Here is a 12,216-nt window from a genome sequence, read left to right on the forward strand (position 1 = left end):
GGCCCACCCACAGGCCAGCCTAATCTACACTCCCTACATCAGGCCAAGTCTACGATGAGAGCTGACCCTTGTAACTAGCATGTAGCCATCAACACCTGCAGTGTGTATGGGGGTCTAGAAGTGACTGGAAGCTTCTTCCAGAGTCCCAGGGCCCTCTTCCCTTCCAGACCCTCTCTGGGGATGTGGCCAGTGCTTGAGGAATCAAGGAACGTAGAACTGAGTGGTGGCAGGAACATCCTGGTGGCTTTTTTCCTTATCCTCTGAGACAGGGCAGACCCTGGTTTCATTGTGTCACTCAGGTAGCCCTTGAGTTTCCAGTCCTCCTGCCTCAGCCTCTGGATGACAGGTGTGGACCAGCACACCCTGTGACTTCTGTCTTTTCAATCTTCTACTCCACCTCTTGCCTTTTGCCTTCTCAAGCTGCCCAGCTTGTGGAAGCCTTGCACAAAAGTAAGCTTTGCGACAGATGTTCAGGCTAGACCCAAGTCAGAAGCCGGAGTGACGTGAGTGTGAGGTCTCATTCTCCTATTGATGATGTGAGTGTAGCATGTAACTCCCCTGTTGATGATGTCAGAGTAGCATGTAACTCCCCTGTTGATGATGTCAGAGTAGCATGTAACTCCCCTGTTGATGATGTCAGAGTAGCATCTAATGATGTCAGAGTAGCATCTAACTCCCCTGTTGATGATGTCAGAGTAGCATCTAACTCCCCTGTTGATGATGTCAGAGTAGCATCTAACTCCCCTGTTGGTGATGTCAGAGTAGCATCTAACTCCCCTGTTGATGATGTCAGAGTGGCATGTAACTCCCCTGTTGATGATGTCAGAGTAGCATCTAACTCCCCTGTTGGTGATGTCAGAGTAGCATCTAACTCCCCTGTTGGTGATGTCAGAGTAGCATCTAACTCCCCTGTTGATGATGTCAGAGTAGCATCTAACTCCCCTGTTGATGATGTCAGAGTAATCTAACCCCTGTTGATGATGTCAGAATAGCATCTAACTCTCCTGTTGATGATGTCAGAGTAGCACCTAACTCCCCTTTGATGATGTCAGAGTAGCATCTAACTCCCTTGTTGATGACATCAGAGTAGCATCTAACTCCCCTATGGATGGCTTGAGTGTAGATCTTCTCATTCCCCTATGGGTGATGTGAGTGTAATTCCCCTACTGAGTGTGTGTCTGGGATGATGGGGCCTCAGTCTCTCTATCGTCATGGTCTGTACCCAGACCTCTGCGTCCCATCTATCCACTCCATGTGCATGTGTAGGCTCCCTTCTCCCTCCCCTTGACTTCCTCCCATCTCTAGATCTTTGTCTATTTCAGGAGAGAAATAGGGACTGGCAATATCCCTTAGGCTGTCTCCAGCATCAGTTGTCCCCTGCTTACATTAAAACCATGATCCTTATTCTCCTGTGAGGTTGTGACGCTTGAAGGGCACCATACAAGGAGCTCTCAGGAGGCTGGTGGCCAGGGTGGCCAGTGGGCACTCCAGTCCTCCTGGGGACTGTTGGCACCAGTCTTTACTCTTGTTGACTGGAGAACCAGGAGCCTTGGGAGGGAACATCACAGACCACTCCTGTTCGTGTATATGCAGTTAAAGAACAGAGCTGTCACCCATGTGTTACTACCTTGACAGTGGGTGCCCTTATCTCAGTACTGAAGGGGAGCAGGGAGAGACATGAGGGGTGAGGTGCTTGTTCATGGCGTCCTCTCACACACTAGCTGCCCTGGAACAAGACTGGAGCCTTTCCCTTCCTTGTCCTGCTCATCCTCCATTCCTCTGCACGCCTCTTCCCTCACAAAGGTCCTCTCCTAGGTCTTTGTGGTCACTGCAGGGAATTGCTTGTGCAGCTCAAATGCTTCCTTCTTGTCCCACATTCCTTTTCTACATTAATTTGTCCTTGGCACCATCTGCCATTCCCCTACTGCCTTGATCATAATCACTGTGGTGTCTTTGCTCAGTGATTGATGTCCACCCAGCTGACAGGGCAGGTGTACCTTGTTCATGGTATTTCTCAGAGCTCCACACGGTGCACACAACAGCACCCAGGGCAATGAGAGCCCTGTTGAGGTGAGAGGCATGGCATGTGTTGCAGGACCCTCTTGGATCTCCTACCGAGTGTTCCCATCCCTCATGCTCTCTGCCTGTTCATGCTGGCCTGACTCTCCCTCTCTCCTGGAGGTGTGCTTCGGCTCCTGGACCATGGGGAAGAATACGTCTTCACGCTGCCCAGTGCCTACGCCCGCTCCATCCTCACTGTCCCATGGGTGGAGCTTGGAGGGAAGGTGAACATCAGCTGTGCCAAGACTGGGTACTCTGCCACGGTGACGTTCCACACGAAGCCCTTCTATGGCGGGAAAGTCCACAGGTAGGACGTGGCTGGGACCCTGGCTGTCCTCTCTTTGTGACTGAGTCCTCTCATTCTTTCAGAAGAAACTAGGTATGGTAGGCACACCTGCAACCCCAACGTTTTGGAAGCTGACAGAGAATCAGAAGTTCTAGGTCATCCTTGGCTACTTGGTGAGGCTAGCTTGGAATACATGAGACCTTATCTCAAACAAAGCAATTCAACAACAGCAGCAGCAGCAACACCCAATAGATGGAGCAGCAGCCAGGCACAACACCACGTAACTGTAAGCCCAGCCGCCTGCAGGCAGACTTTCAGATTCTAGGCCAGCCTAGGCCTACGCAGCAAACTCCAGGCTGGCTTGGGTAACATAGTAAGACCCTGACTCCAAAAAGTCAAGGGCTGGGGCCACATCTTTCTAGTAGAGTGTTTATCTGACATGCACAAAAACCTGAGTTCAATTCCCCAGCACTCTGTGTCCAAACAAACCAACCTGAAACCAAAGGATGGCATTTCAGTGATGAGACAGCCATCAAGTCAGAGAGAGCAGGTCTCGCTTGAAGAAGCACCTCTCTCCTCCACTTCACAGGGGAGGCTTTGGGGCCTCTTTATGCATCGTTTATGGGGAGTCTGTGGTAATGCAGAAGAGTCCCAGAGGATAAGTGGCCTTTTTGCACTCCCCTTTCTAGTGAAGTTACTCTGTAAGCACGGGTATTGTGGTGGTCCCCTTTTCTCAGCACCTGGAGTCTTGGGTGTCTAAGCCACAGACTATGTCATTGTCCTTAGAAGCTGGAAAAACCAGGTCTTGAACTAAAGGAGAGGTCACAGTTGGAGGAAGGGCAGGCTTTTTCTATAGTCCCAATTAGAGTAAGCCTGCCGCTGTGAGGACCTCAAATCTCCAACTGTGTCTAGCAACTTACTGGTGTTAGCTTGGACACACACACACACACACACACACACACACACACACACACACACACACACACACACACACACAGAGCTTGTGGTGTGCTAGAGTTATGCCGATTGGGTGTCTTCTCCCCAGCATTCAGTTGTCAGACTGGCAGTGGAGAGGCCTTAGAAGGCTCATCCAAAGCACTGCCACCGCGTGCTCCCTGTGGGAGAGCCCACTGCACAGCACCCGCTAGCACAGCCCCTAACTCTGCACCACCAGCTGTGTCTACCAGGAGCCTGAATGGTTCTTAGGGCAGGGGAGGTGGCTTCCAAGCCTACACTTGAAAACTGGAGACTTGGGGTAGCGAGATGGCCCAGAGGTTGAGAATACTTGCTGTTCTTGAGGAGGACTAGAGGTTAGTTCCCAGCACCCACACGGGATGGCTCACAACCATCCATAACTCCAGCTTCAAGCCACCTGCCTCAGATCTCCACGGACGCCCATACTCAGCATACACATACTCCCCCCAATACATAAAATAGACAAGGCAAACAAAACTTGGCACAAGCTGGACCACTGGGTGCAGAGGACTGGGCTCCAGGGCCATTTCCTCCCACTCAGAGAGCTCTGGGTTCTCCAACCATGCCAAGGAAGGCAGTTCCCACAGTCTTTTCTCAACATCATTGTGTTATACGTGCATGAGTGTGGGGTGTGCTGTGCTGTGTATGTTCAGGTCAGAGGGCAGCTCTGGAGCTGGCACTCCTTTCACCGTTACATGGGCTCTAGGGGCCTAATTCAAGTTGCCAGGGTGGCATGACTTCCACCTATACCTGCCAAACCACCTCACCAGTCCTCCACAGGGGCTTTAAAAGAGCTTGAAGGCGGTCATCCAGCAGTTGCGGAGTCCCCAGGTTCTGCCGTGAGGTAGCAGGTGGTGCCGTGAGGCCCGGTGTGGCTCAGCCTTGACCTGGGTGGGTGCTGGGTAGACCGGAGGGCCTGTGAGCAGCCCAAGCTTCATCCTCCCCCAGAAGTGAGCTTCTGGTGACTGGATTGTTTGTTGTCACTTTTGTTGCCATACGGCCTAGGCAGGCCTTAAATTTGTAATCCTCCTACCTCTGCCCCAAATGCTGGGATTACAAGGGCATGCACCACGATGTTTGGTGTAGAACCAAAGACCTTACTTAAGGATGGAAAAGCTCTTCCAACACTCTCTCCATGGTAAAAATGTAGCACTGGGAGATGCTGTTTTGGGGAGGAGAGAATATATTTTACTGTTGGATCATGCCCGTGACAGAAGGCATCTCATATAAGCACCGTGCTTGGAGCAGCGAAGCAGGCTGACGGCTTACTTCAGACCTGGGTTGGTTTTACCTCAGGGTTTTGCTCTTTTCTCTCTTCTTTCCTTCTTCCTATCTCTCTCTCTCTCTCTCTCTCTCTCTCTCTCTCTCTCTCTCTCTCTCTCTCTCTCATTCAACGTCTATCTGGCTAGCCTCGTTCTTGCCTAGGTTACCCCACTCCTGTTTCCTAAGTGCTTGGGGTTACAGGAATGAGCCCACACATCCACCTACCTTCTTTTCTTGTTTTGATCCAGAATATTCTAACTTCTTTTAAGACCAAGTCTCTGAGCCAAACTGCAAACCAATTCCTTCTCCCTAAACTGCCCTTTGAAAAGTCTCTGGACCCGAGCCCCCCTTTTGATTCATTTGACCTCGTTAATTCAGGGTCACAGCTGAAGTGAAGCACAACCCGACCAACACCATCGTCTGCAAAGCGCACGGGGAGTGGAACGGCATCTTGGAGTTCACCTACAGCAATGGGGAGACCAAAGTCATCGACACGACCACCCTGCCTGTGTATCCTAAGAAGCTTAGACCGCTGGAGAAGCAGGGGCCCATGGAGTCCAGGTATGCCTGCCCCTGCCTTGGCTGAGGGACCTGAGGGGAACTTCAGCAGCATAACTAACAGCAAAGGACCAGAGTGCTTCCTTAAGCTATTGGAACACCCCTTCCCTCGTCCGTCCATTTGGGACAGACTGATATAGAGATCACTCAGGCAGTTCTGCAGCTACAGGGTGGGCTACTATCCATATCTGGCAGATGTGTGCTGCCTGTTCTGAAAAAGCTTGTCCACTGCAGGATTATTGGTTGATTATAAATTAATCAGAGTTACTGGTAATTGAGAGAACTATGCAGGGAAACAGCAAGACTTTTCTCGACAGTTACTTTAAACTGTCGAGTGCTGGCACAGGTAGTGCAGCCGGCTGCATACATCCCGTGCTTCTGAGAGAAGCAGGTGCAGTTTAGGGACCATTAGATTTAAACACATGAGCGCATTTAATCTTCCATTCTGTTTCAGGAGATCTACTGGCATGGGAGATTATTAAATTCAGAAAAGATTCAAACATGTTTATTTTTGAGAAAACAAGTCAAGAAAGAAACCATCTGCATACATACCTGGCATTTAGAAAATGGTTAAGTAAATCATGAAGTATCCACTTCATTAGTATGTCCACTACTGTGCGCTCTGTCATGTGACTGCTGAGATGACAGCTACACAGGTCCACAAGCTGATTGTTCATAGGAGCTGCTGTTTTGATATTTCAGTCTAAGCCAGCATGGGTCACAAGTCCAACTGAAACCTGACTGTTTTAACGAAATTTTTTTTCTATATTCATTTTATGTGTATGTGCACGGGTATGCTACAGTACACACATGGAGAGCAGAGGATAGCTCTCCTATCATGTAGGCTCTTGGGATCCAACTTAGGTTGTCAGGCTTGGTACCCTCTTCCTGGGTACTAGTTCAAAACCCAGTCATATTCACTGACAGCAGTGAGTAGCAAATACACCTTCTGTGTAGAGACATGAGCTCTCCCCCGCCCGCCCGCCCTGTTGGGCCATGGCCGCAGGAAGAGATAGGGGTACAGTAAGGAGGAAGTCCACCACCAGGTCCCACTGCCTCTGAGGGGCATTGCCAGGATGAGGTTCAGCCTCTGGGTACTTGGAACCCTGTGGGGGGCACAGTGGGAAAGCAAGCTGAGAAGCCATTCTGGACTTAACACTGTAAGACTCAGGAAACTGTAACGAAGACAGCCTGAGGCTCACTCCCTGGAAACTGAGCTCTCTACTGAAGGCTCAGAGTGGATGCTCTCTCTACGCCCCAGTCCCTACCATCCATCCCTGCTGGCTCCCAGGCCTCCGGTTACCTGCAGAGAGACTATGATGTGTACAGTTAACTGAGCCCTACTGTGGTTGGTACAGCCTTTTCTCTTGGTGGACCACCTCAGCAGAGTGGGCTGATGATACTCCGTCTGCTCCCAACGAACAGAGCGTGGTCTGAGCAAAGGTCTTGTCTTGGATCCCAGAGGCAGGCCTGGGATCGCTACCCTGACCGTGCCACACCCTGCACTACTTTGGCAACCTCTTGGGGTTGCCCCTGACTTCCTCTTCCTCCCATCCCTCCTCCTCCTAGCAGGGCATTTGGGCTTTTCTTAGGCAGGTTCCCTCACCTGTACCCATTTGACATGGGTTTTCTTGGCTAAATGCAGTTGTTCATATAGCCCCCCATGTCGTTGGGTCATGAGGATTGAAGTGTCTCTAAGATGTCTATAGGGTGCCTGGTAAGGGCTGTGGATACCTGCTGCCCCGGTGTGGATGGTGAGGATTGAAGAAGTGTCTCTAAGATGTCTATAGGGTGCCTGGTAAGGGCTGTGGATACCTGCTGCCCCGGTGTGGATGGTGAGGATTGAAGTGTCTCTAAGATGTCTATAGGGTGCCTGGTAAGGGCTGTGGATACCTGCTGCCCCGGTGTGGATGGTGAGGATTGAAGAAGTGTCTCTAAGATGTCTATAGGGTGCCTGGTAAGGGCTGTGGATACCTGCTGCCCCGGTGTGGATGGGGGAGCGCTCTGCCTGCTCTTTCCAGTATCTTCCATCTCGAGAGCTACACTCAGAACATGAGGAAGTCTTGCTGTTTGGAACAGGTAGTGTGGAGGCAGCAGACACGTAACCAAGGAGCCTTGGATCCACCCATGGCTCTTGTGTTTCAGGATACCTTACTGGATTCCCCCAGACAGGAGCCTAAATGCCCTCGCTCGTCTAGCCACTGTCACCGCCATAGATGGCCTAGCCCAATGGCTCCCTTTACTGTTCGTCTTTCTAGGAACCTCTGGCAGGAAGTCACCCACTACCTGAGGCTTGGGGACATTGATGCAGCCACAGAGCAGAAGCGGCGTCTAGAGGAGAAGCAGAGAACGGAGGAAAGGAAACGGGAGACCCTTCGCACACCATGGCGACCCAAGTACTTCATCCCGGAGGTAAGCCTGGCCTGCTACCAGGCTCTAGCCCTAAGGTCACCTCAACTTTTATTGTGGAGACAGTTGGACAGACAGGCCCTTGGGCAGAGCAGGACAGAGTGTGGCTCTGGCTCAGGTTGGGGGTTGGGATTTAGGTTCCCCCAGTAACGTCTTGGCATCTCACACAATCTTGAGGCAGGAGTGTGTAGCTGACACTTCTCCTGCAGTGTTCCCCCCTCAAAAACCACTTCTAGCCAGCCAGGCCTAGAAGGAGGGGACGGGCTCTGCTCTACCATTATTCCCACCTAGCCGTTGGTCCCCTTGCTGCCTCCCCCTTGAGTACTGCCACAGAACGTGACCTCCTGTGGGTCACATGGAAGGGACATAGGGAGCAGAGCTCAGCAGAGGCCTCTGCCTGAAATGCTGCCCCGACTCCTGCCACACTCAGGGAAGCAGGCAAGGTGCTGGGTATCCATCTGAAGCCAACCTTAGTTTTGTCTCCTGTGCCCGTGATAAAACGCCCTGACAAAAGCAACTCGGGAGAAAAGGTTATTTGGCTCACAATTCCTGGTCACAGTCCATCTGGTCCATCACAGGGGGCAGGTAAAGGTGGTAGGTCCTTGAGGCAGCTAGTCACCATCTGTAGTAAGGGTGGAGAGCATGGGCTTCCATGGGCTTCCTACTTGAACTAACATAACCAAGAGGATTCTGCAGACACAGGCTTACCTAATCTAGACAGCCTCTCCCCATCCCGCCTCCCTAATCCATTCCAGATTGTGTCATGGCGTTGCAAGGTTGTTTAGGAAGCATTTGGGGTGGGGCCACTGGATGCTTGAACTCTCAGTACTTGCTTGGGAGGTGAAGGCGGGCTCACTCTCAGCCAGGTAGTGAGCTTCAGGCTCGTCAGAGTGGGCTACGGAGGAGTGGGAAGAGTCAGGAGTTTTTACCTGCCATCCAGATAGCAGACTGATTCTTGAGTTTTTACGAAGATCAGATCTGTATGATGCTAAGGGTTTTTTCACCTTTAAAGGCCCATAGCCAATCGGGATGGACCGGTGGGCCCAGGTGTCACTACTCTTAGCTTGTTGGGATGGATGGGTCGTTGGGATTGTGGTGAGCTAGGGCACCCTAGTGACAGGGATGGGCTGGGTGGGACTTAAGGACAGGAACAGGAAGTAGAAGCTGAGGCTAGAAGGCAGGATTTCGGTTCAGATTTGAAGGTACTTGGGAAACTGCCTCCAAGGGCCTCCCGTGTGGGCGCTTCACTCAGATGATAGAAGCTTTCCTTGAGAGGAGAGTCCTGTCTTTAAGAGAATTTGCCTGAATTATGTGGAAATTTATTTATTAAACAAAACAAAACAAAAACTCCACTACTTGAAGTTCTATCTCTGGGTTTGGTAAAAGCCTCCATGTCTGTGACAGGACTAGGGACACATGTCACCGCGACACGAGGATGCTTAGCTTTCATCTATGCACTTCCTTCCGGGTCATCACCTGACTACAGATGCCCTTTTCCTTGCCTGAATGGTGGGCGGTGTTCCTTCTGTGGCATCTGTCCTTGGATACACTGTGGCAACACCTGCGAAGAGCCTTCACTGGGTGGGCAGGCTTTCACATCACTGGTCTGTGAGCCTCCTCCCTCACCTCTGAGGTGACTCCAAGTCTTCATCCAGCCAACCTCTCTTTTCTAGCCCCACTGTCCCGAAATTATCTTTTGCCAAGTCATCTAGAGAGAAGAAGCTGGCAAGACCCCTTTTCTGTTGGCCATTTCATGGGACTTCTTTTAAAAGCAAATACATTTTTATCTCAGTTAGGCAGGGAGAAATGTATCCTCAGATAAGCTGGAGAAGGGGCAGGGAGGACCATCAGACAGGCCTGGTGTGCAGTGTGGGATTGGGTCCTGACTGGTGCGGGCTTTGTATACCCGAGGCTGGCTGGGTGGGAGGTGTCCCTGCTTCTTGACTGTTAGGTCCTCCTGGCACCTCCTTCCTTCTCTTTCAGGGTGATGGCTGGGTGTACTTCAACCCCCTTTGGAAGACACACTGATGGGCGGAGGTGCAGTGCTTTCCCCGTGATAGGCCTGGTTTTGTAGGAATTAAAGTGGTACAGTATCAAGATTCTGTTGGTATTTGCTGAAATCTCATTAGCATCCAAGCCAGAGAAAGGGGTTTCACCCTGTGAAACATGCTCCTCCAGATCCTGCCTAAGGATTTTATTCAAGAGCAGCCGAGGCACGTGGGCACCCTGCACCCGCCGAGGCTGACCTGGGTAATCTTGAGCTCCTTTTTGTTCACGAGATTCGGTGTTCTTTCTCACGTTGCCACAGTTTTGCCAGCTCCTGTCGCAATGTAGGCTGAAGGGGCACAGCTGGTTGAAGTCCCTGTCTGAAAAAGGAGCTCAATCCTGGCAGAAGGGTGAGTGGGCACCCTTTGCTAATACTTGTTTTGATCCAAGTCCAAGGTTGTCTGTCCACATCCTGGAAAGAGCAAGTTGAACAAGAGGACCGGGAGTCACTGGAGGCTGATATGGAGCCTTCTAAAAGGGAGTGACTCCTGAGGAATCAGAGCCAGGCCCACCAGGTGGTTTTATCCAGTCTTTCTGATATTTCTCATGCCCAGATCATGAGATTCTGTGTTCTTCACAGCAGAAAAGAAATCACACAATCATGACAAAGGGCTCTGGAGGGTCAATTCACGCATGCGTACACTACACGGACCACCACTGCCTCATATCTAGTTGGGGAAAGAGAACAAAAAGTCTTATTTCTTTTTCTTAATTTTAACACAAGCTGCCAGAAAGCCTCTGTAAGTAGGACAGCCACGAGCCCCATGAGCCCCCACTGTCCCAGAAGAGTTCGTCTTCAGCCTTCACATAGGTCAAACATGGACCAAACAAAATCGAGAAAAAGAAAGTCTAATTTGATTTTTGCTCAGTGCTTAATTTATTTTTTACCATACCACCCCAGTGATATTTATAAAATTCAGTAGCATGAATGCTTCTCTGTAGTAATACTAATTTTGTGCCTTTTGTCCGCTTTCTTAAGACCAACTGTTGACACTTTGTAGACATTAGACAAATATATTTCGATTAAATACTCTTGTGTCTTGTGTGTGTTATTTTTAGGGATTTAAAAGTTCTGATCAGTGGCTCAATCTCAAATCTTCTTGCTTAGGTACTAATAACCATAACTATGTTTAATTTTTTTTAAAAAAATTATTTTGTGTGTGCTTGTAAGTGCAGGGGGTGTGGGATCTCTTGGAGCCAGAGTCGCCAGTGATCACGGATAGAGCTGCTGATATGGATGCAGACGGTTGATCACCGCAGTCTTTGCAAGAGCTGTGGACTCTCTTAACCACCGAGCTGTGTCTCCAGTCCTCAACCCTGTTTGAAATACAGGAAAGCAAATGCTTGGGTCCTGGGTTTAGGGCCAACCCAAGCATGACACGTGAGACACCATCTCTAACAACAGTCCTGGGAGAACGGGAAGCCTAGACAAAGAAAGCTAATTCCTAGAAACACACCCTACTGAGAGTGAGTCATGGACTAAGAAAGAGAATAGATCTATAAATAGTAAGGAGATTGGATCAGTCACTTAAAATCTCCCAACCAAAAAAATGCCAGGACCAGATGGCCTTAGATGAATCCTACCAAACACTGAGAGTTACGCCATCTATTCTGCCTAGTTTGCCAGATGATGCCCAATGCCAAAGCAAGGACAGATTTAAAAAGTCACTAGCATGCTGTATAAATATTGGTTCAATTTTTCTCAAACACTAGTGCAGCGAATTCCACAGCACATTTAAAGGATTGTGCATGACAACAATGAAGTGTACTTAGACAGCAAAGGCGGTTGAATGCACGATGCATGAAAATATCAGCACAGCATACCACGTTAATAAGGAGGCAAGCAACACGCATCTGAACCCATGCAGGAGGAGCATTTGACAAGATTCAGTACCCGTTCATGATAAAAAAGCAAAGCAAAACAAACAACAACAACAAAAAAACCCCAACTCTCCCCAAACCCAATGCATTAAGTCTATGTAAACCACCACAAAGATTACGAAGATGAGAAGCTAGAAGCTCTCCCTCCATGCCTGAGAACAAAGGTTAAGGCTGCTTATGTCACCACCACTGACACTAAGTTCTAGGTAGTATGATTAGGTAAGGACAAGACAGACGTGTTTCAGCAGAATGGACATTCTCTTATAGTGGGTACTATCATATGGTCTAGAAAATCCAAGACCACACAAACCAATTCCGTGAAGTAGACCACACTTTCTTGCTTTGACTGCCTCCCTTCTCTCCCTTGCAAAGTGGACTTTTGAAAATCGCTCCCTTCCTCGTGTGTTCCACACCAATTCTGCATGCTGGCTCCACATCTGGGAAAACCTTCACCTAAATGAGCAGGGTGAAGACGGGCCCAGTCCCTGCTCTCAGCCAGGCGCACGCGCAGCCTGGCAGCTCTTCTTGGGTTTGTATATTCTGCTTTAAAATGTGATTTCTGGGGCCGGAGAGATGATCCAGTGGGTCAGAGCACTTATGCTTCTGCAGAGGACCCAAACTCAGTTCCCAGTGCCCCAGTAGGTGTCTCACAGCCACTGAGAGCTCCAGCTCCAGGGCACCTGACTCCCTCTCTGTGGGCAAGGGCCTCACCACCTCCTCAATTGCCCACCAGCACC

The 12,216-nt window shown here is 50.0% G+C and overlaps 1 protein-coding gene across 2 annotated transcripts in view; it reads left to right on the forward strand.

Annotated features, from left to right (window-relative positions):
* Nucleotides 1–10,629, forward strand: part of Osbpl10 (oxysterol binding protein like 10) — a 247,782-nt gene extending 237,153 nt beyond the window's left edge. For both annotated transcript variants that reach the window (XM_032911026.1, XM_032911025.1), the window contains 4 exons: nt 2,182–2,368; nt 4,964–5,146; nt 7,402–7,555; nt 9,536–10,629. In XM_032911026.1, coding sequence (XP_032766917.1) covers nt 2,182–2,368; nt 4,964–5,146; nt 7,402–7,555; nt 9,536–9,580 — 569 coding nt within the window. In that variant the 3' untranslated portion in view covers nt 9,581–10,629. The remainder of the gene's footprint in view (nt 1–2,181; nt 2,369–4,963; nt 5,147–7,401; nt 7,556–9,535) is intronic.
* The last annotated feature ends 1,587 nt before the right edge of the window (nt 10,630–12,216 follow it).

The sequence above is a fragment of the Rattus rattus genome, chromosome 8, assembly GCF_011064425.1.
Source record: "Rattus rattus isolate New Zealand chromosome 8, Rrattus_CSIRO_v1, whole genome shotgun sequence".
Classification (NCBI taxonomy): domain Eukaryota; kingdom Metazoa; phylum Chordata; class Mammalia; order Rodentia; family Muridae; genus Rattus; species Rattus rattus.